The sequence below is a fragment of the Podarcis vaucheri genome (assembly GCF_965113315.1).
Source record: "Podarcis vaucheri genome assembly, chromosome: 5".
Classification (NCBI taxonomy): domain Eukaryota; kingdom Metazoa; phylum Chordata; class Lepidosauria; order Squamata; family Lacertidae; genus Podarcis; species Podarcis vaucheri.
This window is the reverse complement of record NC_138763.1, coordinates 90,442,669-90,469,704: the sequence shown is the minus strand read 5'-3', so window position 1 is coordinate 90,469,704 and position 27,036 is coordinate 90,442,669. Positions and strand designations below refer to the sequence as shown.

Genomic DNA, 27,036 nt, shown 5'->3' with positions numbered 1-27,036 from the left:
CCCCCCTTTCTTTTTACACCATTTCAATTATTGTTATTATTAATTTTGATCTTGGATTTAGATCTGCTCCTCCAGCCAAAAGCTTCCCGAAGCGGCTATACTTTTATTGGACTATGGTCTCAGATAACTTTAAAATCCTACATTTGTTTAATTGCACAGTTTGGGTTTGTGTGTGTGGTTTTTCCCCTGGTCGTTCGTTCGTTCGCCTCGTTCTCCTCTCCCTTTCCCCCTCCCCCTCCCCTTAATTTGTCCCTTTCGGGGACTCTCGTTCAATAATTCCCCCCACCCTTCCTCCTGCCGATTCCTGCGTACGCACGCACACGCACGCACACGCACACACCATTAGCAATTCCTGCCAAAGTCGAGTGACTTGGACCGACGCACTTTTTAATTAGACTTCAGATTTGAGGATTACCTGCTTTCAGATTTTACAAAGAAGTATTAAACGGTGAGGGAAAGAAGGGAACAACAACATCACCCCTTTCCCCCTCCCCTTATAGGAAAAAGATGGAAACTGTTCTCTTGCAAACGAAGAAACTTTCCCTGGTATTCGCCCTCCCAAGGCCCTGGCTGAAGCTGACTCCCCACCTGAAAGCGGAAGGTTTAGGGTCAGAGACGGGGAGCGAGCCGCTGCCCCTTTTGGGGGGTTTTTATCTCCCTTCTCCCTCCAGACAAACTCAGCATTAAATCGCTATCCTCCTGGTTACCAAGGGATGAGGAGAGGCCACATTTCCAAATTCTGGGTGGCATAGTGGCGTCCACACATAGATTGTCGTGTGGAGGTTAACTTTGTCTCGCCATCGTTTTGTTTCCCGGGATAGAAAGCGCCTTTATTCAGCAAAGAGAAATTGCTAAAAGTAACGATGCGACGTTTGAAGTATTTGTAAGTTATTCGGATAATATACATAGGCAATAACACTTAAAAAATAATGTCACAGTCATGGAAAGAACACCAGAAAATTAATAACAACATCGCAGGTGCCTTTATTCTATCGACAGAAATAATTTCATGCGGGAACTGGCCAGTAACATAGAAACAATGGCCGTAACATGGAAATATATAATATAGAATATATGGATGTATATAGAATATATATAGAGAAAGAAAATGGGAATATTCTACTTTCTCATTAGCTAGAGAGTGTACAAATAAACTCCTTGCCCTCTCGGCCTTCTAGGAACTGAATTGTTGTTTGTTTGGTGGGAGGGAGGGAGGGTGAAGTGCTCCCCCTTTTTCATGGATTTGAGGTGATGGGAATATAGTGCTCCCCCTTCTAATCCTCTCCTGTAGGGCTTTGTGAATTGCAGGCTCTCATCATTTCACTTTGGCCCTGCCTCTACTGGAATTACCCTTTCCAGGGACTTAATGGGCAAGCGCCAGGGTTTTCGCTGAGCCGCAGCAGTTTCCACCTATGTCCCCGTTTTTATGGGTGCATTATAGTTAGGGGGTTATATAAATGTTTTTGTCTGTGATCACTGTAAATCCTAACATTTGCAAAAGGCCCCAAGGCAAGCCAACCTTGGACGGAGGGAGGAGGAGAGAGGACGGAGCGGGGGGGGGGAGGAAGGAAATCTCCCATTACTGCTGATTAAAAGGAGACTTTAATAAGCGCCTAATTCACTCATCGGGAGTTTTATGGAGAAATTAGAGAAGACAAAAATATCTCTGGCGGGGGTGGGGGCGGGAATCCCCGAGAAAGCCTGTTTCTGAGAGGGAACCAGACCCCCCCCTCAAGCGCCTTAAGATCTAAGGCTGTCTAGGAGAACCAGGTAACGTCTCCTGCCCAGCTTGCCCGCTGCATTCCCAGCCGTTTTCGCCATCACCAAATAAAGGAATGGAGAGATGGGCATTTTCTAGGCGAGAGGGGCGAGGCCACCAAATTACAGCCGCCTTGCATTTGCGGGCTGCGGGGGAGCTTGTCCGTCTGCGCCAAAAGCCTCGCCAAGCGGTTGTTTACCAAAAGCAAGCCTCCTCTCTCCTCACCCCAGTTCCCCGCACAAGGGGCTCGCTTGCTTCCCCATATTTGCAGCTCCTCTCCGGACGCCCACCTGCTTTTCTGAGGCATGCAACTGCAAAGGACGTTGCTTGCAGCAAAGCAAGGAAGGGAGGAAGCACTCGCGCATGGGTGCACCTTTTCCGCCTTGTTTTGGAGGGGGGCGTTAGTTGCTGGGTTTAACCCTTGAGTTTAAACTCTGAGCTTAAACCCTGAGCTGGCCAGCCCCGCTGCAGAAAACACACACTCCTGAGCTGGCCTCCCCCTTCTCTCCAGCCGAGGCTGTAAAAAGGTCTCCGGCTTGTCTGGGTTTTGTGGCCAACGCTCCGTTGTAAAGAGGAGAGGTTAAAGTGTCGGTTGCTGAATAAAGAGCGGCGCACGTGGGCTTCTTAGCTTTGAGGGCAAACAAATGTAGCAAAGGGGGGAAAGAAAGAAAGGCTGGAGGGTGGGGGAAGAGCCAACAACAGCCGGAGCAGCAGGAGGCCCGCAAGACTCGCCCCCCCCCCTTCCCGCGCCTGCCTCCCTCCACCTTCTCCATTCATTTCCCCCTCTGCCCGGTGCCAAGGTGCCCACGCTAAGCCTAGCCTGACTGTATCCGTCAAGTCCCCCAGACATGGAACCCACCCAGGAGTCACAAAAGAGAAAGGGGTGGGGGGGGGAGAGAGGAGGGAAATGAGGGGGTCTTGGCTGGGAAAGAAGAAAGTAGCTTTAGGGGAAATGTGCCGTGGAGTGTGAAATTGCAGCCCATGGTGCTCCATATTGTACCAGAAGCTCTCTCTCTCTCAAAAAAAGCCACGCCAACCCCTCCTCATCCTCCAACGTGACCACAGGGGCAAGGGGGGGAGAGAGAGTGAAGAGACGGAGGATCCGGGCACCGGGAGGGGTGGTGGGGAGAAAGACGGACCAGGAAGCGGAGGGCAGCGCCAAGTCTCCGCGGAGGGCCCGATCCACCACCAAGCGCCCATTGCTTAAGCGCCCCGGAGTTGGGGAGTGGGCACCCCGGAGCAATGCAAAGCAACTTCTCAACATCCAGGGCTTCTCTGTGTATTTGCTCCAGTGTTTCCACAAGCGGCAAGTGAGCTTTTTTTAAAGCTCAGCGTGCGGGACATATTAAATGTGCGGAAACGGAGCCCGTTTTAAATCCGCAACGGCTCCGGGTATAGCCCTGTCGCTGCTGCTCTTGTTTTTAACTCTGATTACCCTCTACCTGCCTCCCCGTGCATTTGGGGCGCGTGTGTGCCCGCTTGTGTACAGCTCCTCTCCTATGAATGATAGTCTTATCTCAGGCATATAATATAATCGAGGCTTTCTCCCCTTAGATGACTGCCCAACGCGGTCTCCTTTTAGCCAGAAGAAATGAGCAAGAGTTTTGGTTTATTGAATCAAACCCGGAACTGGAAAACGCCCGGCGTGCGCATTTTGTAGACTAAATCCTTCCCGAAAGGGCAACGAGGTCTCTCTGCCTGTCAGTAAGGCCTGTTTGGAGGCCGCCAGGACCTCGCCGTGGTAGAGGGAGCAGACGGAGTCCAATCTGGTTTGGCAGGAAAATATTTGCGCCCCAAAGAAACGAGGGGGGAAATTGGTAGCAGTTACTTGTTATTGGTGGCGGCGTGGTTTTGTATCCTCTAGCGTCAAGAAGGCAATGGGGGTCGAGGCGCAAAAATACTATCTAGAGCTCCCTAGGTTAAGATAAACTTCATTGTGTGAAGACTCCCAGGGAGTGGGTGAGGTCTCTGAGGTGACCTTCTGGGAGCCTCGGTGTGTTGCAGGGGCTCGGATGCGATCAATAGGTTTGACTTGATCAGCTAAGGAGCCGGGGGAGGAGAGGAGCTAATGAAGTAAATGCAAAGATCACTATCTCCTCCGCTACTCCTCCAAAAGTTTGTGGGTTGTTGGTTGTTGTTTTTTTTTCCCCTTCCAAATTTCCGCAGAGGAGCGGTCGCCTCTTTTGAAGTGTAAATGTCCCGAGTTGGGAGGTGAGCGATGAATAGCGGGGACAGGAGACCCTCTTTGAAAAAGGAGAAAGAAGATTCATTTAAAGTAAAAACGGGGAGAAGCAGCCAAGCCTGACAGGCCGCGAGCGGGACTTGGGGAGTTTTCCCAAAGATAACAGAGAGGGGGGGGTGGAAGGGAGGGGAGGGGGAGTTCTTTATAGTTATTGAAATCCAGTCCTTCCATCTGTTTGGGGAAGGAAGAAGGGGAAACGGTTTCAGGGATCCTACTTGAGGAACAACCAACCCCCCAACCCCCTCAGGCTGATAGGAATTGTTGTGTGGATTTGATTGTTGACAAAGCAATTCCTCCAGGAAGTCTTGCTCGCAGAGGGGCAGGGGGGTGACACTTCGGATGTGCCGTGAGATTAGAGGCTCTCTCTAACAACTCTTTGGATGCCCGGAGAGCACAACTGATGTACCTATTCACAGATAAAGATAGCAACCGTAGCGATCTATTTGTTTTCAGGGCCGTAAATATATACATATATAATATATAACATGGTTCTCGCGCTGGGATGTTTTATAAGACCTACGGCTGCAGTTAAGCAACATTCTATATCCGATACTTCAATGGGATTTGGTTGCATCTGCGGCTCTCCACGACCTTCTTGCAGCCGCTTCGCTTCTCTCTTGTTGGGGAGCCCGTCACTCCCTGGAGAAGGCAACGTGTGGACGCCTTTTCTCTAGGTTTGCATTTTTGCACCTGCCCACTCTCCACCCAAGCATTGGGCTCTGGATGGGAGAGGCTTTTCTCCCTCCTCCTCCTCCTGTATAACCTCGATAAGGAACAGGCCCTCCCCCGCTTCCACTGCCTCGTTCCCACAATCAAAACTATTGTCTCCTTAAATATAGGGTCAGCCTATAAACCTGCTGGAAGACAGAATGAACTCCCCTGTGCGCTAATGACGAGGCGGGGAGGGCGGCGAGAGGGTTGCGGGGAGAGGCAAACAATAGCCTCCTAGGAACAGATGCACCCCCGGGGGGGGCTGCGAAGGAAAGAGCATTGGGGGGGTTACAAAATGGGTCGGCTGGGCCTAAGTCACCGCTGTGAGTTGATGTCCGAAGTGGGGTTGTGGACTCTGGGCCTGCTTTTTGCAGATGAAATATGTCTTCCATATGTCTGGAAGAAATAGCATGGAAATACCAGGAACTACCTTGTTTTATTTCCAGTAAAAAGGTGTGTGTGGATTCGGTATAATTTAAATAAATTTCTCTGCGCCTTTTCTGGATCCCTCCCCGATACAGGCGGGCGTGTGTGTGTGTTTGTGTGTGCAGCAACTCCTGGGGGGAGGGGGAGGGGAGAGATTAAGTTAAAATCCGGTTACTTTGAAACTTTTCCTTAGGTCTGGCGATGGAAGCTGCGCAGAAAGCAAACCGCGGAGCGCCATCTACAGGCGCAACTGGGAAAGGGGATTTCGCCGCCTTCCCCTTTCTCTGTATTCGTTCCGGATTTGCTTCAGAGCAAATCATGTTTTCCACCTGTATTCTGAGCAGGGTCCCAGGCACACTCGCACAGCCTACCTCTGCCATCACCCAGACTCCAACTCCACCCTGGTCGGGAGCGGGGAGGGAAGCATTCCTTCTTTGATCTAAAGCTTCGGCTGCTCTCCTCAAAGGACTTGGAAAAAGTCTGAGGTGGGGGGAGGAAATTCAGTCTGGGATCGAGGTGGAGTGGGGGGAGGCGAACAGTACAATATCCAGAGCAGGGAGGTGTGCGCAACAAAGAGACCCGGCCGTGGGGGCCGAGGAGAGACAGCGCGCGTAATAAAATAATACATTGCATTACCGGTACAAAAATTATAGGCGAACTCCAAAAATATTATATTGGATATGGCCATAATTAACCAACGACTCCCACGGCCCAGTTATTCGAATTTTAAGCCTACTTATTCCCATGGATCGCAAGAGCGTTGTGCACATCTTAGAACTGCCCTCGAACCATTTCCTAGAATAGGCCCGTGGCAAACCGATCTCTGATCCAGTGAAGCAGAAGGACGAGAATTTGGCGCGGGCACTTTCTCTGCTGTGTGACGCGGGCGAGAGGAGAGTCCTCAGAAAACCCGTCCAGCGATTTTGTTTTTGAAAAATAATAATAATTTAAGCCGCCGAACACACAAGCGGGCCGAAAATGTCCAGAAAACTAAAGAGAGAGGCGCTTTTGTAAACACAGAGCGGGAAAGGAGACGAAGAGAAAAAGGGAGAGAACATCAGCTTAAGTGCCAATTTGATTTATGAGATGGAGGAAAATATTTCATCAAGGAGATCCTTGGCTTAACTGGTTATTAAACAAAGAGGTTAGTTTGTGACAGATAAGCGGAGAGGTGGGAAGGATGGATCAAAGAAGGCAGAGGAAGACGGAGCGGCGCTTCACCTAATGATACAAGCCGAGGAAGGCAACAAAAACCCGAGCTAATATTCACATCTGTCTGTTTATTAATCTCAGGTTGATTCCCGACTCTCTTTCGTCAGCTTCCTGCGCGTGTTTTCTGATACCACCTCTTTCAGTTTTTGCCAGTTTTTGAAATCCATATCGTACAAAAAATAATAATAAAGAAAAATCAAAAGTTTAAAATGAAAAAGGGAGAGGAAAAATTGGAAGCAGGCACATTAAGTCATAACACACACGCGCGCGGTTTTAAAATTCTGTTTCTAATGGATCGAAATGAAAATGCGGGCAGAGGAACAAAAATCTGGGACGTTTGAAACAAGCTCCACGAAGGCGGAAATACCCAACATATTTACTTGGAAGCAAGCCCCATTGGAATCAGTGGGGCTTGCCTCCGAGTAAACGTGGTTGGGACTGGAAAATGACTGACAGCTACCGCAAAAAAAGTGTTTTCCCTCTCATCCCTATGCCAGATTTTTCTTACGTTTTTTTCTTACGAGGCGTTTTTAAACTGAATTCCCCGCAGGCCCTTCACACAGCTGGTTCACACGACCCTCCCGATGCCCAGATTAATCCCCGGGACCTTGAGGGCCTCGTCCCCAATCGCTGAGGTCTGCGGGTGGGGGATTGGGGTGGACAAGTGCCCGCTGGCTTTGCTGGCCGCAGCCCCGACCTCCAGGCGACTCGAGGGGGAGCGCGCCGAGTTCCAGCGATTTAAGCCGAGGCCGCTTCGCTGCCCGGGCGGCCCCCGCGTCTCCAGATCCGACCCTTTCGCCTGCGTTTGACTGAGGGGCAAACCGGGAGGGAAGGGCGCGCGCCTAGGCGCGCGCGCAAAAGTCGATCCTCGCCTTCGATTCGGCTCCAGCAGCTGAGATTTCTGGAGGCGGAAGGCCTCCCACATTAAAACAAATAATGGCGGCGGGGGAAGTGTTTTCGGGGGGGGGGAGCACATTTACATCTACATCGGCAGGCTTCCAACGCGCGTAAAATACAAAAGTAGACCCCTTCATCATCCCATGGCGTGGGAGAGGGAAGAAAACAAAGCCGCGAGGACTCTCTGCGCCCGCGGACTTGCCACGGTGCTACCCAACAGTTGATGCCCCCTGCGAGTTTCCTGGCCCTTCCCGGATCCCCCGATCGCCCAACCAACCAATCAACCACTCCGCGCCTTCCCTATACCTCGGCGGTTTTGGTCCTCTCCCCTCTCCCTGGTCTCCTGGATCTACTCCCCTCCCCCGCGCCGGCACCCCCACACAGATATATTTATTTGTTGGAACGTATTTATTTTTTTGAGGGGGTGCGTTTTTCGCTTTGGCGGTGACAGAGCGCCGGACCTTCCTCGCCGGGTCTCCGGCGCTGCGTGTTGGCGAATCCGAGAGTGTTGGAATCTATTGCCTTTGTCTGACAAGCCATCCATCTCTCTCTCTCTGTGTGTGTGTGTGTGTGTGTGTGTGCCCGGCGAAAAAGGGAGGGCGAGAGCGAGAGGGGAGGGGGCGGAGGTGTGTGCGAGGGAGAGGGATAGCGAGTGTATGTGTGTGTGTGTACGGAGAGGGGGGGAGTCCGGGGTGAGATCTGGAGGGGGGTTTGCCGCTTTTAGAGAGGCGCACACCGGCGACGGCAGCTCCATTCTCCAGGCAAAGCTCGTGGCAAGCACATCCCACCTTGTGCAAAAAAGAAAAAAAAAAAGGAGACAGGGGGGAGGAGAGAGAGAGAGGAGAGGGAGGGAGGCGACAAGGAAGGAGGGAGCGAGCGAGCGAGCCAGGGGGGAAAAAGTCTGGAAGGACCAGGAGGAGCCGGGTTTCCTCCTTCGCCCTCCGCCTAGGGAACCCGGAGCAGCGGAGTCAGAAGCAGATCCTCGACGGCGGAGAGAAGAAGCGCCTGCCTGGGTGACCCACCGGCCCATCGCTCCCGGATTTGCCGCCGTGCCGTCGAACGAACTTAGCAGAAGCGAACTCCGCGGCGCCGGCGACTTGGAGAGCCGAGCGCGACGCTGCTGCGCTGCGCCGGCCCGACGGGGCCCCCGCGATGCCGTGCACCTGTCCTTGCTCCGGGTGGGGATCGTGAGCGCCGCCGAGGAAGGAAAGTTCCCTTGGCCCTCCGCCGGCCCAGGACCGGCAGCGAGGGAAGAAGGGCGACCCGGGGGGCGGCGCCACCACCGCCGCCGCTTCTGCTTCTCCATCTTCTGCTCCTCGTCCAGGCCGTCGCCCGGCTCCCCGTCGGCGCGCCGAGCCGGCTCCCCGTCCGCTCCGCCGCGCCTCCGGCCCGATTCTCCCCCAAGTGCCGAAGTTGACTCTGCGCGGCGACACGGCGGCGTCAGCCGACTTCTTCCCCTTCCTCTGCCTCCCCATGGATATGCACTGCAAGGCAGACCCCTTCTCCGCTATGCACCGTGAGTACCGGCAGCAGCCCTCGGCGCCGCCGCCGCCGCCTCCTCCTCTCCTCTCCCTCCGCACCTGAGAGCCCCTTCCCAGCTTGCCATCTCCGTCGGCTGGAAGGTGAAGCAGGAAAAAGGCCGGGCAGCCGTGGCAGTCCTTCCACTTTCTAGTGGACTGCGGGCCGGGGGGGGGGAGAGAGGTTTTAGAAGGGACCCCCTCACCCCAAACTCCTGGCGACGCTGTTAGCGGAATGAAGGCCCCCAAACTCCCTTTCCATAGAGCCAAATCTTTGAAGTAGTTCGGAGGACTTCTGGACTTTAAAAATGCAACCCAGGGCTTCAGTTAGGCAGGAGAAAAGCCCGTAGAATATAATGAAATTATAATTGGATAGGAACATAATATAGTGTGCTTATAAGACGCCGGTATAAATCTATACACTGCCTTTCCCCTTAGATTTTACATTATCTGATTTGTAATTATTAAACGGGGGTCAGGAGAGGAAAAGCCAGCCTCGGCGTAAGCTGAGAGCGTTTCCTTTAAAATAAGGATTTTGAAGGCCTTTCCGTTCGATTCCCTTTGCCTTCTCTGAAGTTTTGTGCGTTGAGCTTTCCGTTTGCCACATTCCCCCGCCGCCCCAAATCCTCGGCCTGTCTTTTAAATGCATCCATTTCTGACGCGGAGGGGCAGAGGATCCCGGAATTGTTTCTCTCTCAATCCATTTCAGGAGGAGCAAAACCCAGAAATCAACCCGGCTCTTTCTTCTTATTGTCGCGGCTCACCATCGCCTCGCTTAACACTTTTTATTTAAAAGGAAATAGCGGAGGAACAATTCTGTTTAAAACAAAACAAAAAGCAACAACGTTCAGTTGAAACCAGAGAGGGGAGACTGAGAGAGTCAGTAAATGAATAATTAACAGCAATCCCTAACTTTTGACATCCTTAACTTTCAAGCATATGCCCTACACAAAAATCACGCTTAAAAAGACACAAAGGAGGGGAAAATAATGTGTTAGGAGTTAAAACGTATTTTGGGACTAGGAAATCGGGCGAAAAGGACCGATGTTCCAACCAATAAATACCTTTAAAAAAAAAAACAAACTAAAACCGACCGTTGTCTATATTTTTCGCATTTTTGACATTTCGTGTCAATCACCTGCCTCTTATAAAAGCCAAACTGAAATGATTCCAGCTGCAGTTTGATGTAGGAATGTTTTAACAGGCCGAATCCCACATTAGGTATATCTAGAACCATTTAAAATTAAACAACGTGGCTCATCGGAAGGTTTAATTCCCTCCTGCAAATGCGTTGGGGTTTTTTTTTTTGTTTGTTTGTTTCTTGGAAGCGGGGTGAATTTCGTACCCCCACAACCTCTTCTGACTTGCTCCGGGTAGAAGCGTGCGCCATTCAACGAGCGCCCTGCCTTACAAAGGGACGGCCGGAGCACGAAAAGCGAGAAGCAGCCGTAGGAAAGGGGGGGGGGGAATAGGCTCTAACCCCGAAGGAAGTGAATTCAGAACTTGGGCTGGTGTGTGGCTGGGGAGACGCAGGTGCAATAATCTGAATTATTAATCCCTTAATCTTTTTTGCATCTGTTGCCTTTTAATACTCTGTAATGCGAGTTATCAAAGGTGCCCTGAATTATTCAGGAATAAGGTGCTGCAGAAATTGCCTGCTTGGTAACTTTAGAGGCAACATCTGCAGAAGGTGACCCAGACAAATGAAGGAAACAAACAGATACAGAGTGAGAAAGAGAGGCCGGTCAACGCCATTCCACCTGCAAAAATAAAAAAATAGAGACAGTGAAAAGTGTGCGGTGGATGCTTTGGAGAGGGGGGGGGACCGGGGCGGTTGCAGGAAGACGACCTGAAATCCCCTCTTAATTTCACGAAAACAAAGCCGTGGCAGTGGTTGGGGAGCGGCGTCGTGGAGTGCATTTCTGTGCAACCTCCCCGCCAATAAATAGGATGTAAGCGGGCTTTAGAAGCTGCTGCTCGCTGAGCATCCTGGAAGGTGCTCGGCGAAGAGGTGAAAAAACTCTATTTGCGAGAAAGGACTGGAATCGATCGCAGGGGCAATGAGAGTTTCCACTAAGTTCAGAGCCAATAAGTCAGTGTCACTGAGTACCGAGGAGGGTGGGAGCTCGGCAAAAATACAAACAGATCATTTTTCAGTAAGCTTGGGGAGGAAAAAAACCCAAAGACTTAAGATCTCTTTTTCCCTTCCTTCCTACCTCGCCCAGGCAGCAGCAAAGGTTAGGTCCGTTGTGTGCGAGTTAAATGCAGCGCTCTATTCACCTTGTGGGTGTAATCACTCCAGGGACCTTTTGACACTTAACATCGCTCTGGTACCTATTCCAGTTAAACACCGGAGAGGGGGCTTCAAGCAGCTCCCCAGCCCACGGCAGGTTCCGCCTGGGCTGGAGCGCCCGAAAGGGAAATATTTCGGCTTAAGTGAGTTGCGGATCGAGGCGCAAGGGAGAAGGGACCGCGGGGAAAGGCTAATAAACAACAACACGGGGGGGGGATTCTCTTAGAGCCTTTTGGCGCTGTCCAAAACATCCAAACCCCCACAGATTATTGTGGCAAGCGCTGGATTAAAATCCTCTCCGTGAAATTCCTGCTTCGAGGACAGCAGGGATAGATTCCTGCCCCGCTGGATTTAGCTATATTATAAATTATTAGACTGCTGCAAAAGCAGCTCAGGTCTGGGAGATTGTCTGAGGTGGGGAGGATAAAGAGGAATATATAAAAAGATATATGGCTTAAAAAAAATTAAAACAAAGCGCACCCGAAGCTGGTATAAATTATTATTCCTCTGAAAAATAATTCCGTATAATGGGAGAAATTATCCTGAAAAGCAAAGAAAGAAAAAGGAAAGATATTAAATGTTAGTGAGGGGGGAGAAGAAAAGAGACGGACTCATTCGTTCTATTTTTATACCAGCAAATAATTTTGCTATGAAACAATTGAGCGGCCCCGCAGAAAGGAGTAGGATTTCGCCCGTGTCAGAGGATCGAGCCCGACCTGTTTGGAAACTTGGGCAGAGCCGAGTGGAAATATAAATTGAGGGAAGAAAAGAGAGAGAAAAGGAGGGGAGAATTTGAGGAGACCTTCCTCCTGGGCAGAGATTTTGGTTTCCGGTGGGAACGGCCAGGTCAATCACCTGCCACCCTCCCCAGGGTGGGAAAGACCCTTAAAAACACACACAGGGGAGCACCCAGCCCCGTTGGGCGCCACGAGAAGGCTCCCTTCGCCGCGGGGGTCGAATCCTGCCTGCCTGCCTGCCTTCCCACCCCACCCCTTCCCCTGTCATTGGCGACTTGTCCGGCTTAACTGCCCCGACTAATGTTTCTCTCCCTTTCCCCTCCTTTCCCTCCCCTCTCCTGCCCTCCCTTCCCCACCCCCGGTGTGCGTGGGTCTTCGCTGGTGTGTGCGTGTTTCTTCTCTCTCCCCAGCAGGGCACGGGGGTGTCAACCAGCTCGGGGGGGTGTTTGTGAACGGCAGGCCCCTGCCGGACGTGGTGAGGCAAAGGATCGTGGAGCTGGCTCACCAAGGGGTGCGACCCTGCGACATCTCCCGGCAGCTGCGGGTCAGCCACGGCTGCGTCAGCAAGATTCTGGGCAGGTAAGGCCCGGGCGCGCGTGGGGAGGGCAAGCGCCGCCAGGGGCGGGGAGGGGGAGAGAGAGAGAGGCGCCTCGGCTGCCCTTTGGCAGAGTCTCGGTGTGGACCTGGAAGCGGAGCCCTGGACCCCGGGGGCGAAGGGAGGCCCGGCTCGTCGGCGCTGCGCACCCGCCACCCAGCCACCCAGCACCCACGCTCCTCTCTTGCTTTCTTTTGTCTGGCACTATCTTAAAACAGGGACCTGCTGTGGGTTCGGAAAGAGGGGGAAAAGCCCACCAAGCAAAGAAACAAAGCGATTGCAACCCAATTTGCTGTGAGACCAACCTGCAAGTCTCCCCTCCCCGCCTCCTCCTCCTCCCAGCTAAGACAGGCCGGGCCCTACTTTCTCTCCACCCCCAGGTCAGCAGGAACCAGCAGGCCGGCAGGCTGCCTCTCTCTCTCTCTTCTTCTCTCCTCTCTCTCTTTTTCTTCCTTCTCTCCCCCCCCCCTTCGCCAAGTAGATGTCACCGCCCTACAGCAGAGCTCAGCTCAAAGGGGGAGTGGGGAGAAGGCGGGGGGGGCAGCTGAGCCGAGTGCATGCCAGGGAGGGGGCTGGAGGGGGGTGTCCAAAAAATGTAGATTTTCCACTATCACCCCGCTTTCTTTGCAAAGGATTTGCAAAGGGATTAGCAATTGCCCGGCGAAGGGCAGAGAGAGAGAGAAAGAGAAAGAGAGAGAGAGACAGAGAGAGAGAGACAGAGGAAAAAAGATGCGTCTGGGTTTTTTAGGGGGTGGGGGAGACCCGGGACCAAGCGCTGGGGAGGAAATCGGAGTCGAGGAAATCCCCCTTAAAAAAACCAAAACCAACTCTCAGTTTCCCCCTCCCCCACGGTTAAGTGTGTCTAGCTAACTTCTCCTGGCTGTAGGTTGGCATGGGCAGGGGGGAGGGGGGAGTGCTGTGGCCAGGGTGCCCCCGGCCTCTGCATCGTCCTGCCCCGCCGAACCAGGCGTTACGCGCGCCAAGGGCCTGTGGAAAATGGGGGTGGTGTGTTTCCGGGGCTGACTCCAGGCAAGGCGGACCCTGCAGCCCCAGGAGGACGGCCCCAGGACGGGATGCGAGAGTGGGGTTTCCCTTGCAGATCCGCGCGGGGGCGGGAATGCGGGGTCCAAAAATCGCCTCCCTAACCCGTTGGTTTGCGTGCACGTGTTTCGGGAGCGGCGGTGGGCGCGGGGTGCGTGGATGGAGGCTTCCCTGCAGGCTCGGGGGCTCAGCTTTGAACCTCGCTCTGCACTTGCAGGTACTACGAGACGGGGAGCATCAAGCCGGGCGTGATCGGAGGCTCTAAGCCCAAAGTGGCGACCCCCAAAGTAGTGGATAAAATCGCCGAGTACAAGAGGCAAAACCCCACCATGTTCGCTTGGGAGATCCGGGACCGGCTACTGGCCGAGGGCATCTGCGACAACGACACCGTCCCCAGCGTGTCCTCCATCAACCGGTGAGTCGCACACACCAGCGCCTCCTGCGCCCCCCAGCCTCTGAGCGCCACCGGGTTGCTTTCCTGGCGGGACACCCAGCCCGCCTTCTCCCCCCACTCCGCCCTTGTCCCTAGAGGCCCTGAAGACCCCTGCCCACCCCAACAGACGCTTCCTCTCTTCTTCTCTGAGTCCTCTCTCTCTGTGTGCCTGTCTCTCCCTCGCTCACACTTCGTCTGAAAGGACAAAAAAAGAGGTCTCTCCATCCTAACTAATGGAGCCACTCCAGTTTCCGGGCGCGCGGGCGAGCTTCTGGACCGCTTCTGTATCTGCCTTAGGGCGTGCCCGTGGGGCTCCGACGGCTTGTCTTGGTTCGCCGAGGCAGATTTTCGAAAGGAGATGGTTATGGGGCTAACGAAATGTAGGGTGGCGACGCGGGTAGGGGGAGCCGGGAGCAGGGTCCACGGCGCCTCTCCCCAACAGTTGTTTCGGCGCGCAATTGGCGTCCGGTTTGTTGGGAAAAGAGGAGATGGACGCGCTCATAGTATCTTTGCCTCCCTGGCGTTTTCTCTCCGGTTAAACCTCTCAAAACATGAAAAGCTCCTATATTGTGGAGACGATTGCCGTGCCGTTCAACTACCAAATGGTGATTTGTCTTAAACAAACAGTCTTAACTTCTACTACTACTACTACTACTTTTCCTCCCCCTCAAATAAGAGGCCTTTCTTTTCCCCCTCCCCCGGGCAATGACGCTTCCTTTTGGAGGAAGAAAGAGCTCTCGCACCTTTTCGAGCCCCTCGGGAGTTGGAGAAACTTCTGAAAGGAAGATTCGCTTAGGTCAAGGGTTACAAACAGTTGTGTGCTTGCCTGCGCGCAGGCGCCTCTGCCTGCGCTCTGTGTGCGTCTCACGCGTATTTTTCGCTATCTCGATTTTAGTTTGGCAGCTTTCTAAACATCTTATTTCGTGTTCCCTGCTGATGTGTGCCTTTCTTTCTTTCCTTTCCAAGTTTCTGGCTATATCATAGGGGTGGCGCCCCATTTGTGTGAGTGTGTGCCGCACAAAAGTGGTCAGAGAGTAATGCCACTGCCCTGTGCCTTCCAAAGCAAAGTTGCCTGCCTGTCTTTCTACCTATAGATAACTAAATACATAGAAGACAGATACCCTTGTGATAAGATCCAGTGCTGGTGTTGAGACAACAATGTAAGAGAATCAACTAGAGAGCAATACATCCCCTTGTGCTTTCAAACCCAACGCAGTGGGACAATTTGCACACCTGCAAAAGGCAGAATACACACTGAGAACCGTAAATACCCTCCTTCAAAGAGAGACACTCCACTATTCCATGTGCTGACGTTGGCAAGACAAAAATCCTGGGCGAGGTGATCTGGAGACTGTGATTTAGATAGGCACACACACTATTGGTTGTGCTTGAAAAGGGAAAGTAGGATTGAAGGACTTCAACGTTCTGCTGTCATCAGTTACAAAGGAATTAATGCGGGGTACATATCTGAGCAGATTTTTAGACTTACCTGTATTTGTGGCTCCCTTATATCCAGCATGTTAAGAATGCATGTAAGGAAAAGAAAACTCTAAATGGATGTGTTTCGAAACGTACAGATGAAGATGCAAGAGTATTTTCTGCCACAAACTGCAGAAAGGGGCAGCTGCTGCAAATATCAGAGTTATGAATCTCCATGTAGGAAAAAGTAATATAGAAAGTCGCCCCACAGAGACACTTGTATCCAGATGGACACAACAGTCTAGCATCCATCTCTACAGCTGCTTGGCTAAATAGTTAATCATGAAATACATAGAAAATGTAGCCAATTCCATTTTTTAAAAAAGAAGTCATTTTCACCAATAGGAATAGGAAAAAAAATGCTTTGTTAATTTATGTGGTTCCCATAGAAGATTTGTCAAAGTTCTAATGGCCAGGAGGCATTCCCCCCCCCCCAAGTTGGCATCTTCGATAAATGGCTTCTAATATTTTAGAAAATGATATGGAATTATCCCAAATCATCTCAAAACAGCAGGTAAAATTAACTTGGAGAATGTACCTTGGCTAAAAAAAGCTCCCCCCAAACACACTGTCTCTGTAATATACTGCAAGGCTATCCCAGGAAATTGTCCCTGTGTGTGTCATCTGTATTAAAATGGTTATTAAGTTATGAACAGAGTAACGTAATACTGATTGGCTAATTATACACCCTCCTTTTGAAAAATCCCAGATCCTACCGTCTCTGTTCTGGACTGAAATAATAACACTTTGACAGTCAGGCACCTTTTTGGAAGCAGCTGTAGAAGGGCAGTCAGGAGAGAGAATAACTCAGCACCTCAAAATTGCAGGGAGAGAGTTTCATTTTATTCGGGGTTTGTTCCCTCCTGAGAGCAGCACACTTTTCTTGGCTAGCACAGAAAACCTGCTCTTGGCGGCTCTGACACATGTAACTATCAGGCAACCACCCTAGTTGGGTGGTGGTAGGAACTGTCCTTAGGGAATCAAGCAGTTTTTGCATGAGGATGTGATGTGCAAAAAGCGATGGGTGGTGGTGTTTAAAGAGCACACCCTGTAGATCACACAGAATCTAGTTTCTTAGCTGAAGCAATCCCCCGTCCCAAGCCCCACATTTGTGCACTGTTTATCTTTGTGTACAATATGCACACGGTCTTCTGCTTTGGCTACTTTTCTGGATCGGGACTATTAGATTTCACCCCCTGGTTGCTGTACGAAGAGGTCAGTTCCAGTTTAGGTAGCTCTGAGTTTACCTTTAAATATTGACTAGATGGCAACTTACCAGAGTAGCAAGGACCTTCCAGGGGCAACTGCAGCAGCTGATGTTAAGCATGTGGGAATAGAATGAGTAAATTCCGCAAATGGTTGTGTACGCACAAGCCCAGGGCATCGCCTTGAGACTCAGGCACTTCTTAGATCCAGTTGGTATCCATTCAACGGGGAGACCTTAATTTGCCTGCCCATTACTCGGTCTGCCCCAGAAATGAAGTTAAATGTGCTAACATAAGCAGCATTTGTTATCGTAAGGTCTGATCATACTCTTGGTAAATATTCCCCAGAAATATGGTAAATATGATTGCACCCTTTGGGTCCTGAGAGATCTCTCAACCTTCTGAAATTCAGTTTTGAAGAAGGTGCCCTTTTTGTTTCCCTAATAATTAAAAGTTATCTTGGTGCAGATTTTTTAAAAACATCAGCCTTTCATGCCCTCCCCACCCCTTTTTCCTTTCACTCATTAGTCAAGGGGGGATTTGTTCTTGGAATTTGAGGCACGCAAAAAATGACTCAATTTAAGGCCATGAGCAATGGCAGAAAGAAGTGAGGAACCCTGGAGTTGAGAAATACGGGAGGGAGTAATTAGACCCCCCCCCAAAAAAAAGCCTGATATTTTTTCCACTGAGCAGTATTTCCTCCTGCCAGCTTCTGTGGGGAAATCTCTGATCTTTACAAGAGTGCAAAAAGGAAGGTTTAGTAAAAAAATCCAAATGCAAACGCTTGTCACAAATATTGGGCGGGCAGATAAGCAGGCGATTTCTAGTTCACATGCATGTTAAAAAACGATGACGCAAAACCATGTCATTATTTTGCTAATGGTTTGCCAACGCCTTGCCGATGTGGCCTGCAAATTCATATTTGCACAATCGTTTGCGACGGAACTGCCCTCCGTTGCTCCCACTAAATTTCTTAACTCTCATGTGGGAAATGAGTGTTTACGCTTGCAAACGCAAATATTCAGAAGTGATCCCTCAGTAACAGGTTTCAGATCTGGCGTCTTGAAACTATAAGAACCGTGGCATTTTGCACGGAGTTTGTTTATTTTACTTTATATTTATACCTTGCCTCGTTTTATCACTTCTGTGTTCCAAGAGCAAGTGCTACATAATGGCAGGCGTAAAGTCAGAAAATTTTAGTTTCTTTTTCATTTGCAAAACGGAAGATTCTTTGTAAGAAGCCTTTAGAGCTGATTCAGCTGGAGTCTATTTTTTCTCTTTTCAGAAACGGCACAGTCAAATTTCGGATACATAGATCCTTGAATAATCATAATATAATTTTAATATCCCTTTTTATATGTTGGAATATAAGGAATATATGGGGTATACCGTGGTACGGCGAAATAGAAGAGCAGTCCCAACTTTAAAATTTGCAACCAAAGTATCCTATCCTTCTTTCTGCTCACCTATACAGTATACCAAAGAATAAAAATGTTTTCTTGTTCCTCCTCCTCCTCTTCTTTCCCCACAATATGACTGTATACCTGCATTATAAATTTACTGCCGATCAGTGCTGCAAAGCAACCGGGAATTTATTTCTGTTTTGTTATGTGTGTGCCTGTGTCTTCTTCAGCTTTTGTTACTTTTGAGATGAGGCGGGCCATAAATCAAGAGATAGATAGATGAGAACCTATGGAAGGTTTGTTACTTCAGGTCTCGATGTGCTGCTTTGATGAGGAGCGAGTGACCCCGGTATCATTGACCCTGGTATAAGGAAAGGAGAGTTTGGAAAACACAGATATCTCAGCTGTGAAAGTCGTAACTGGTATGAAACCTTTCTCAAGCCAGTGAAAGAAAGAGAGAGAGAGAGAGAGAGAGAGAGAGAGAGAGAGAGAGAGAGAGAGAAGAGAAGAGAAAAGAAATAAGAGAGACTTGGACACAGGGGGAGCACTCTGATATCTTAAACCTATGACAGAGGCTGTAGCGATCAGATGGTCTTTTAAGATACATGGAGGGGGGGGGGAATCAGTTCCTGAAATGGGCAGCTGTCTCTGAACAAGCAGCAAAGACAGGTCCATATATTAATTAATTGGTAAAAATAAACTTAAGTTCAATGGGGCATAATCCTGTGCAAGGGAGAGAAGTGTAACTGGACTTCAGTTGTGTAGATTGAAAGCAGCAACGTGAATGACATATGTAGTTCTGTTCTACATTTTAAAAAGGAGAAACTTTCCTAATTCTACCATTTGTTCTGCGCAGGAAATAATGCATAGCTGTCTGTTTGTCTCCTGAATTTCGTTTGACGGGGGCTTCCTTCATTTCACATGGTTTTACTGCCTTCCTTAAAACGAATCCCACGACACCCACACAACTGTCTCTTCTTGTCCCTCTTGTGCTCTGATTTGAAACTGTTGGGCAATTTCCAGAGACTGAAGTATTCCCATAAGGAGAGTTGCCAACTTTTGAACCCCACCCCGGTGACTTGACCAGCCGTTTTACCTGCGGCAAGTAGCAGGGGGTCGTGGTGAGTGCCGTGCCGTGGAAAAACTTCACCAGCTGCTTTCAGATGACGAGATCCCCTCTATAAGCACAAGAGCAGGCCGGGCCAGCGTCAATTGGCAATGTCTTGTTTCTTGTGGAATCTGCACCATCTTGCTAGTGACAAACAGATTGCGTGCCCCACTCGGCTTGCTGTTTCGCCATAGTCATAGAGAGTGCGGGCTTCTGGCTTTTAAGCCTGACTGCTGTCCCTCCTTATAGGACCATGTTTCTGAGGTGCTCTGCAGCTTGTGCTGCAGTTGCATGTCACCCAAGGGGAGGTTATGCTTCCTCTTGCCTGGCCTGGTGCCAGAGAGAAAGAGCAACTTTTTCCCTCTCTCTGCAGCACTACCAGAGAAGGAAAGGGCTAGCTGATTGCTCTTTAGATTGTGGCACAAAAGTCTGAGCACACAGGCTGTGCTGTTTACTTGCTGTGATGGATTACAGATGCGTCGTTTTCAACTCTCAGATAAGTGCATCACACGGTATGGGAAATTATGTTATTGGCTTTCAAGGCTGTTTCTCTATTGCATTTCTGGATAGAGTCTTACAGTGGAACTCTCTTATGTCTACTCAAAAGTAAGCCAACGGGGCTTTCTCTTGGGTAAAGGCTGGAACAGGATTGCAGCCTTACAGCACAATCCTATGTGTGCCTACTCAGAAGTAAAGTCTCCTTGGATTTAATTGAGCAGTAGATTCATTGGGACTTATTCATGAGGTCCAGCGCTGAGGGCCTTCTGGCGGTTCCCTCATTGCGAGAAGCAAAGCTACAGGGAACCAGGCAGAGGGCCTTCTCAGTAGTGGTGCCCGCCCTGTGGAACACCCTCCCATCGTATGTCAAGGAAATAAACAACTACCTGACATTCAGAAGACATCTTAAGGCAGCCCTGTTCAGGGAAGTTTTTAATGTGTGACATCTTAGTGTATTTTTGGTCTTTGTGGAAGCCGCTCAGAGTGGCTGGGGAAACCGGGTAAATATGTTTCGGACGGCAGTCTTGGTCGGTCACGATGTTTGCAGAAGTTCCCGTGGTAATGTAGCTTTTATGAAACACAAATCTAAATAGCACCAGTGACATTTTTTAGGAGCAACTGAAAATCACAGAGCAGGGAGCTAGCTTTCAGGATCCGCAGAGCACTTCCTCAAGCGTTTGACAAAAAGCGAGAGGTGGGATGGGTCAACATGGCTGCCTGCTTTTATTTTTGTTATCAATATACTATGAAATATCTTATTGCCATGATATAGAGGGGGAGGGGAAAGGTTGTTGCTTGGGGGAAAGCATAGGGTTGAATTCAGGGACCCTGTTTGGGTGGGAACCAATGGCGTTGACCCCAGTGAGCGACTCTAGGCAGCCAAGGAAATTTGGTTGCCATAGGCCTGACATCCACATATATATCAGATGGGAGTTGTTGAAGCAGAGGAGAGAATAGTCCATTAGTGCAGCCTTCCTCAAACTTGGCCCTCCAGATGTTTTTGGCCTACAACTCCCATGATCCCTAGCTAGCAGGACCAGTGGTCAGGGATGATGGGAATTGTGGTCTCAAAACATCTGGAGGGCCGAGCTTGAGGAAACCTGCATTAGTGGCCCAGATCCCATTTGGGTTCGTGAGTGAAACAGCTAGAAATCCTATGACCCTAAGGTTCCTGGAAGGTCGCTAGGGAGCTCTGGGTGATGTGATTGCAGGTAGACTAGGTAGAAGCAGAGCAATTGGTTGAGAGAGTATATAAGATGTCGCTATTTTCATTGGAGGGCATTGAGTTATGCGACCCCACCTCCCCAAGCCAAGGAGAAAAGTAACTATGCAACCTTTAGAAGACGGCTGAAGGTAGCCCTGTATGGGGAAGTATTTTTTAATGTTTAATTATGTTTTAATATGCAGTCGTACCTTGGATCCCAAATGCCTTGGTACTCGGACGTTTTGGCTCCCAAACGTCGCAAACCCAGAAGTGAGTGTTCCGGTTTGCAAATGTTCTTTGGAACCAGAATGTCCGACGGGGCTTCCGTGGCTTCCGATTGGCTGCAGGAGCTTCCTGCAGCCAATCAGAAGCCGTGCTTTGGAAGTTGAACAGACTTCCGGAACAGATTCCATTCGACTTCCAAGGTACAACTGTATGTTGGAAGCTGCCCAGTCAGATGGGCAGAGTATAAATAGTAAAATAATAATAATAATAATAATAATAATAATAATAATAATAATAATAATAAAAAATAATAATAATATTTAGTACATCCCTATTTTCATGGGAGAAATGTTGGAGGATATGGGAAGAAGCATTCTTCTTTTCTGATTTAAAGTGTGAATTATTCAAGCTCCATGGTGTATTTTTTGGGATAGGCAAAGGGTCTGCTGCTCTCATATCACCCTGCCCTCTGTAAACAGATGATCTGGGGAGCCCTTTCATGAGTGTTGCTCCTGTGGGACGAATGGTGGGTGGTGACTGGGATTGGGCCTTCTCTGGTGTGGCACCGTGACTTGGTTAAACAAGCTCAAAGTGCCAGGCAAAGCCATTTTTATTTTCCCTTTGCGCCTGAACAGATACTGCTGTTTCTTAGCCTTCCGTTGGCTGTGGGTTTTAGTCTTATTTCTCGCCACCCGCTGCTTTTATGTTTTATTGTATATTAATTGCTGGGTTGTTTGCCTTTTAAAATTTTGTTTCATGTGTGGATGATGTGAGCTGCCTTTGAAGACCCCAGTTCGAAGGCGGGGTATAAATATTCCCAATCGATAAATCAATACCGGCCTTTCTTTTTTCCTCCACGTACAGTCAATGGCAGATTGTCATATGATACACAGGCCAGTGTATTTGAGTCGGCTTCAGTTGTCTGTTTACTACGGGATGCAGTAATTTGTAAACAGAGATCCTCGTACATGAGGCACATTTTTCTTTCTGTTCCTGCACAGTATATGTTGATTGTGAAGTGATGCTCCCAGAAATCAGTGCAGCATCTGATGCGAGAGGTACAGGATGAGCATAACAAGCAAAGATAAAAGCACAGGAAATTTGGGAAACTGGGGCAGCTTTTCTGCGTCATTCGGTTATATATAATACGTAATCCTGAGTTTTTGGCTTGCGCCGTTCTCCATAAAGAGAAGAGTGGCGTTAACATGCTCAGGGAAAATAAATAAATAAATAAATAAATAAATAAATAATAATTTATTTATATCCCGCCCTCCACAGCCGAAGCCAGGCTCAGGGCGGCTAACAACAACAAAATAGTGCAACGTTCTAAAAACATTTCATTATAAAAATTAATTAAAATCCAATTGATGGCAACCATTAAGCTAAAGTTCTGTGACGATTGCCAAAGGAGGGAGTCAGGCTGCGCCCTGACCAAAGGCCTGGTGGAACAGCTCTGTCTTGCAGGCCCTGCAGAAAGATGTCAAGTCCCACAGGGCCCTAGTCTCTTGTGACAGAACGTTCTACCAGATCGGAGCCACAGCCGAAAAAGCCCTGGCTCTAGTTGAGGCCAGCCTAACCTCTCTGTGGCCTGGGACCTTTAAAGCTGTATAGGGCTTTAAAGGTTAAAACCATGGGAGATAGTTCTGTGGAGCATCTGTCATGCATAGGACTGCAGGATTCCCATGGATCCTAGTGATCAGTAGGGCTTGCTCCCCGTTGTGTACTATGCACATTTACTATCAGTGGTGGACTTGGAGCTCTCAAATTTCAGTGGCACCCTGTGTGCTGCCGAAATCTGACACACATACACACACTGCCTCTTGCGCTGTGTTCTACAGCATTGTTTTGGCGCCCCCTGCAGTGCGGCACCCAATGAGCCTCACACCCATTGTGCCACCCTAAAACCGCCTCTGTTTACTATTGACATTTGTTTGTGACTTAGTTCCATTGAGCGCATACCAGATTTACGGTTCAGTAAAGGTGCATATAGGACCAGGCTGTGACAAATCTGGGATTCTTCCACTTTCAAGACTACAGGGAGCAAATGGTTATATGGAGGGAATCTAGAATCTGGGGCATAACGTGATTGCCAAGGAAAGGAGTGCCGGGGGGGGGGGAAGAGTCCAGGGTCAAGAAATAAAGCCAAGCGATATCAGCCCCAAATGTGTGTTTTCCCCCAGCCAGAAAAACTTCTAAAGCCCTGTGTCATTTCCCCAGCAAACCCTATTGCGGATTTGCAAGCTGCAGGCTGCACTATATATGGGCAGAGCTTCCTAGCTGCGGAAAGAGCGTTAAGCAGCACCTGAATTAAGCTTTACATCAATTAATTTGAAATACCAGAATTTCAGGGTCAACTGCTTTACTCTTCTTTACCCAGCAGGGGGCTTGTTCTCAGGGCTCTGTAGGTTTCATTTCCCGGATTTAAGATTTCAGGATCAGGAAAGGGAGAAGCGCTGTGTTCACAGACAGGATGAAAGACGTGAGGAAATTCTGAGCTAGTGCATCAGGGTGGTTTTCTTCCGCTTCTTCTCATGATCAGCTGAAACGATATCCTTTAATACGGCACAAAGATACAGAACGCTACTAACCTTAGCAACTCCGGGATGGCGTTTGGTGCACAGGGGTGAATCAAAATGAAAGGATAAGAAGACTGGGTTAAAAAAACCCTCCTTTCTAAATATCCCGGTATTTTAAAGGGAAAGTGTTCCCACTTCAATAATGGCGATGTTACAAATGGAGAACCTGAAATCGCTAGGCACTGTAGAAGAAATAATCGAACGCTGTCCGAAAGTTTGCAGGCAGAAGTTAGGACCAGAGGATGGAAAGGAAAATGGAAACCAGGAAAAGTCCAGATGAATGGATGAGTAGTGCTTGGATGCAATAAAAGAGAAAGGGGGTCGCTTCTTATATTTAAAGGCGTACCGGTGGTAAGATACTGCCTGAAAAAGCCCGGGGAACAGAGAGAACTAATCCTGCAACAAAATGTTTCCGTATGGGATGCTCCTTTTCCGGATATTCCATTCCATATCCCCTCCCATCTGATATTCTATCCAGTGGCATAGCGTGGGGGGTGCAGGGGGGGCCGGCCGCACCGGGCGCAACATCTGGGGGTTAGGGTTAGGGGGCACAAATCCACGGGTTAGGGGGCGCAAATTACTTGCCTTGCCCTGGGTGCTGACAACCCACGCTATGCCACTGATTCTATCCCCTCCCTGTAGTTGCTCAGGGCTCTTCCATGCTGCTGTTTAAGGAGGATATTAAGCGTCTTGTGTCGCTATTAATTCTCCATGGTGCATATGACATTCTCCTCAAAATCACCGTCTTCCCACACTTCCCTCGGTCCAGATTTCCTCATGCGGTCTTCTTTTTGGAGTATCCCTGGTATGAGAAAGTCAGAACTGAGAGAAGGGGAATTGGGGGAAGGCAGAGATTTGAAGGAGGACGTCATACGGACAATGGAGCATTAATGGTGGTACAGGAAACTTGCATTAAAGGACAATACGGGTGAGTCCTTAGTCTCCCGTTGGGATTGTTCTATAATAATAATAATTTATTATTTCTGCCCCGCCCATCTAGCTGGGTTTCCCCGGCCACTCTGGGAGGCTACCAACAGAATATTAAAAACATGATAAAACATCCAACATTAAAAACGTCCCTAAACAGGGCTGCCTTCAGATGTCTTCTAAAAGTCAGATAGTTGTTTATTTCCTTGACATCTGATGGGAGGGCGTTCCACAGAGCAGGTGCCACTACCGAGAAGGCCCTCTGCCTGGTTCCCTGTAACCTCGCTTCTTGCAGTGAGGGAACCATCAGAAGGCCCTTGGAGCTGGACCTCAGTGTCCGGGCTGAATGATGGGGGTGGGGACGCTCCTTCAGGTATACTGGGCCAATGCTGTTCTTGGGGTTCCCTGCCATTTCCCTGCTAAATATTTTTTATTTTCTCCTCCTACTTCTGCAAACTTCGGGACTCCCCTGAGCCTGCTGATACTTCCCTCCTTCCCCTTCATGGATGGTGGCTTTTCACTGCATAAGCGACAGCACTCGTTGCCCTGAGCACTGGAAATAGTGGGGAAGATATAACTTTTGGTTCAATTAGACGTTTGGCACCTCTTCTGCGAGTCCCTTGAGAAGGATAGGGAGAGAGTGGAGCAGGACCATTGGGGGGGGCATTTGAAAGTGAGTAGAAGGAGCTTAAAGCGAAGACGAAGATGGGGAAATCAGTGATGAGAACGAACAGCAGCAGCAGCAGCATTTAGAACAGACTAAAAAGGTAAAGGGACCCCTGACCATTAGGTCCAGTCGTGACTGACTCTGGGGTTGCGGCGCTCATCTCGCTTTATTGGCCAAGGGAGCCAGCGTACAGCTTCCGGGTCATGTGGCCAGCATGACTAAACCTCTTCTGGGGAACCAGAGCAGCGCACGGAAACGCCGTTTACCTTCCTGCCGGAGTGGTACCTATTTATCTACTTGCACTTTGATGTGCTTTCAAACTGCTAGGTTGGCAGGAGCAAGGACCGAGCAACGGGAGCTCACCCCGTCGCAGGGATTCGAATCGCCGACCTTCTGATCGGCAAGTCCTAGGTTCTGTGGTTTAACCCACAGCGCCACCCATCCCTTCTGTGGCAAGTTCTAGGTTCTGTGGTTTAACCCACAGCGCCACCCATCCCGTTCTGTGGTTTAACCCACAGCGCCACCCATCCCTTAGAACAGGCTAGTGGGGCTGAAAAACAGGAGCAGGAAGACCAACAAGAATGATGTTCCAACAGAGCCATGAAGGTGGGTCATGCTAAGGACACAACCGCTCTTTTCCTCTGAGCTTTTAACTACATGTGCATTTTTAAAGAGATTGAGTGGGATGCTGTTACAAGGAGTGAGATGGATCACGTCCTGGGATAACTCCTTGGGGTGACTCCTAGCTGTGTCAAAGGACCTTATTTCAAGATCCCTGATGGCAGGAGACTGACTGCTGGTCACCGGGTTTATTTTCCTCATTTTTCAATTTCCTGCCTTTCAGCGCTAGTGCACAGAAAGCTGAGAATACCATCTAGGTGTGCCTTTAATTTCTTTCGTTAAAAATCCGAAGCTGAATTGGCACACTTTTGTATACTTTGATTTAATCCCCATCCCGTTAAATCCATGTGGAAAATCCCCTGTTACACATTTTCCTGGAATCTTTGCATTTGAGAGTTACAGTAAGAAGTCTAGAGAATACAATATGTCAGCAAGTTATAGTTTGGCATCTGCTTGCATCCTATCATCCCCTTACAATTTATACACATTACAAAATTATTATAAAAAAATTCCTTCCAGTAGCACCTTAAAGACCAACTAAGTCAGTTCTTGGTATGAGCTTTCGTGTGCATGCACACTTCTTCAGATACACTGAAACAGAACTTGCCAGATCCTTCTATATAATGTGAAGGTGGGGAGGGGTATTACTCAGAAGGGTGGTGGGAATGGGAGATTGGCAGATAGCTGAGATGAGCCTGTTGACGACTCTTAACGACTGCAATAGGTCTTACAGGAAAAGGCAAGGGGTGAGAAGGTGAAAAATGTGTTAGTCATGTATAATGAGATAAGAATCCAATGTCTCTGTTCAGACCAGGTCTCTCCATGGTTTCAGCTATCTGCCAATCTCCCATTCCCACCATCCTTCTGAGTAATACCCCTCCCCACCTTCACACTATATAGAAGGATCTGGCAACTTCTCTTTCAGTGTATCTGAAGAAGTGTGCATGCACACGAAAGCTCATACCAAGAACTAACTTAGTTGGTCTTTAAGGTGCTACTGGAAGGAATTTTTTTATTTTGACTATGGCAGACCAACACGGCTACCTATCTGTAACTACAAAATTATTATTTATTATCATTATCATTATCATTATCATTATCATTGTCATTGTCATCATCATTATTATTATTGCTACTGAACCTGCAACAAAATGTTGCAGTGTCGAATGTTCAGTGTTCCAGCCAATTAGCCATGCCACCTTCCAGAATACTCCATTCCAGTTCCCTTCTCACCTGTTCTCCTGAGTCTCCCCCAGCGAG

The 27,036-nt window shown here is 49.3% G+C and overlaps 1 protein-coding gene across 9 annotated transcripts in view; it reads left to right on the top strand.

Moving 5' to 3' along the window:
* The first annotated feature begins 8,456 nt into the window (after positions 1 to 8,456).
* Positions 8,457 to 27,036, top strand: part of PAX2 (paired box 2) — a 143,941-nt gene continuing 125,361 nt past the window's right edge. For 2 of the 9 annotated variants that reach the window (XM_082223627.1, XM_082223628.1), the window contains exons 1-4: positions 8,625 to 8,763; positions 12,205 to 12,373; positions 12,608 to 12,769; positions 13,648 to 13,845. In XM_082223627.1, the coding sequence (XP_082079753.1) occupies positions 8,721 to 8,763; positions 12,205 to 12,373; positions 12,608 to 12,769; positions 13,648 to 13,845 (572 nt within the window). In that variant the 5' untranslated portion in view covers positions 8,625 to 8,720. Of the gene's footprint in view, positions 8,764 to 12,204; positions 12,374 to 12,607; positions 12,770 to 13,647; positions 13,846 to 27,036 lie in introns of all 9 variants that reach the window. The other 7 variants (XM_082223629.1, XM_082223626.1, XM_082223631.1 and 4 more) reach the window with 6 other exon arrangements.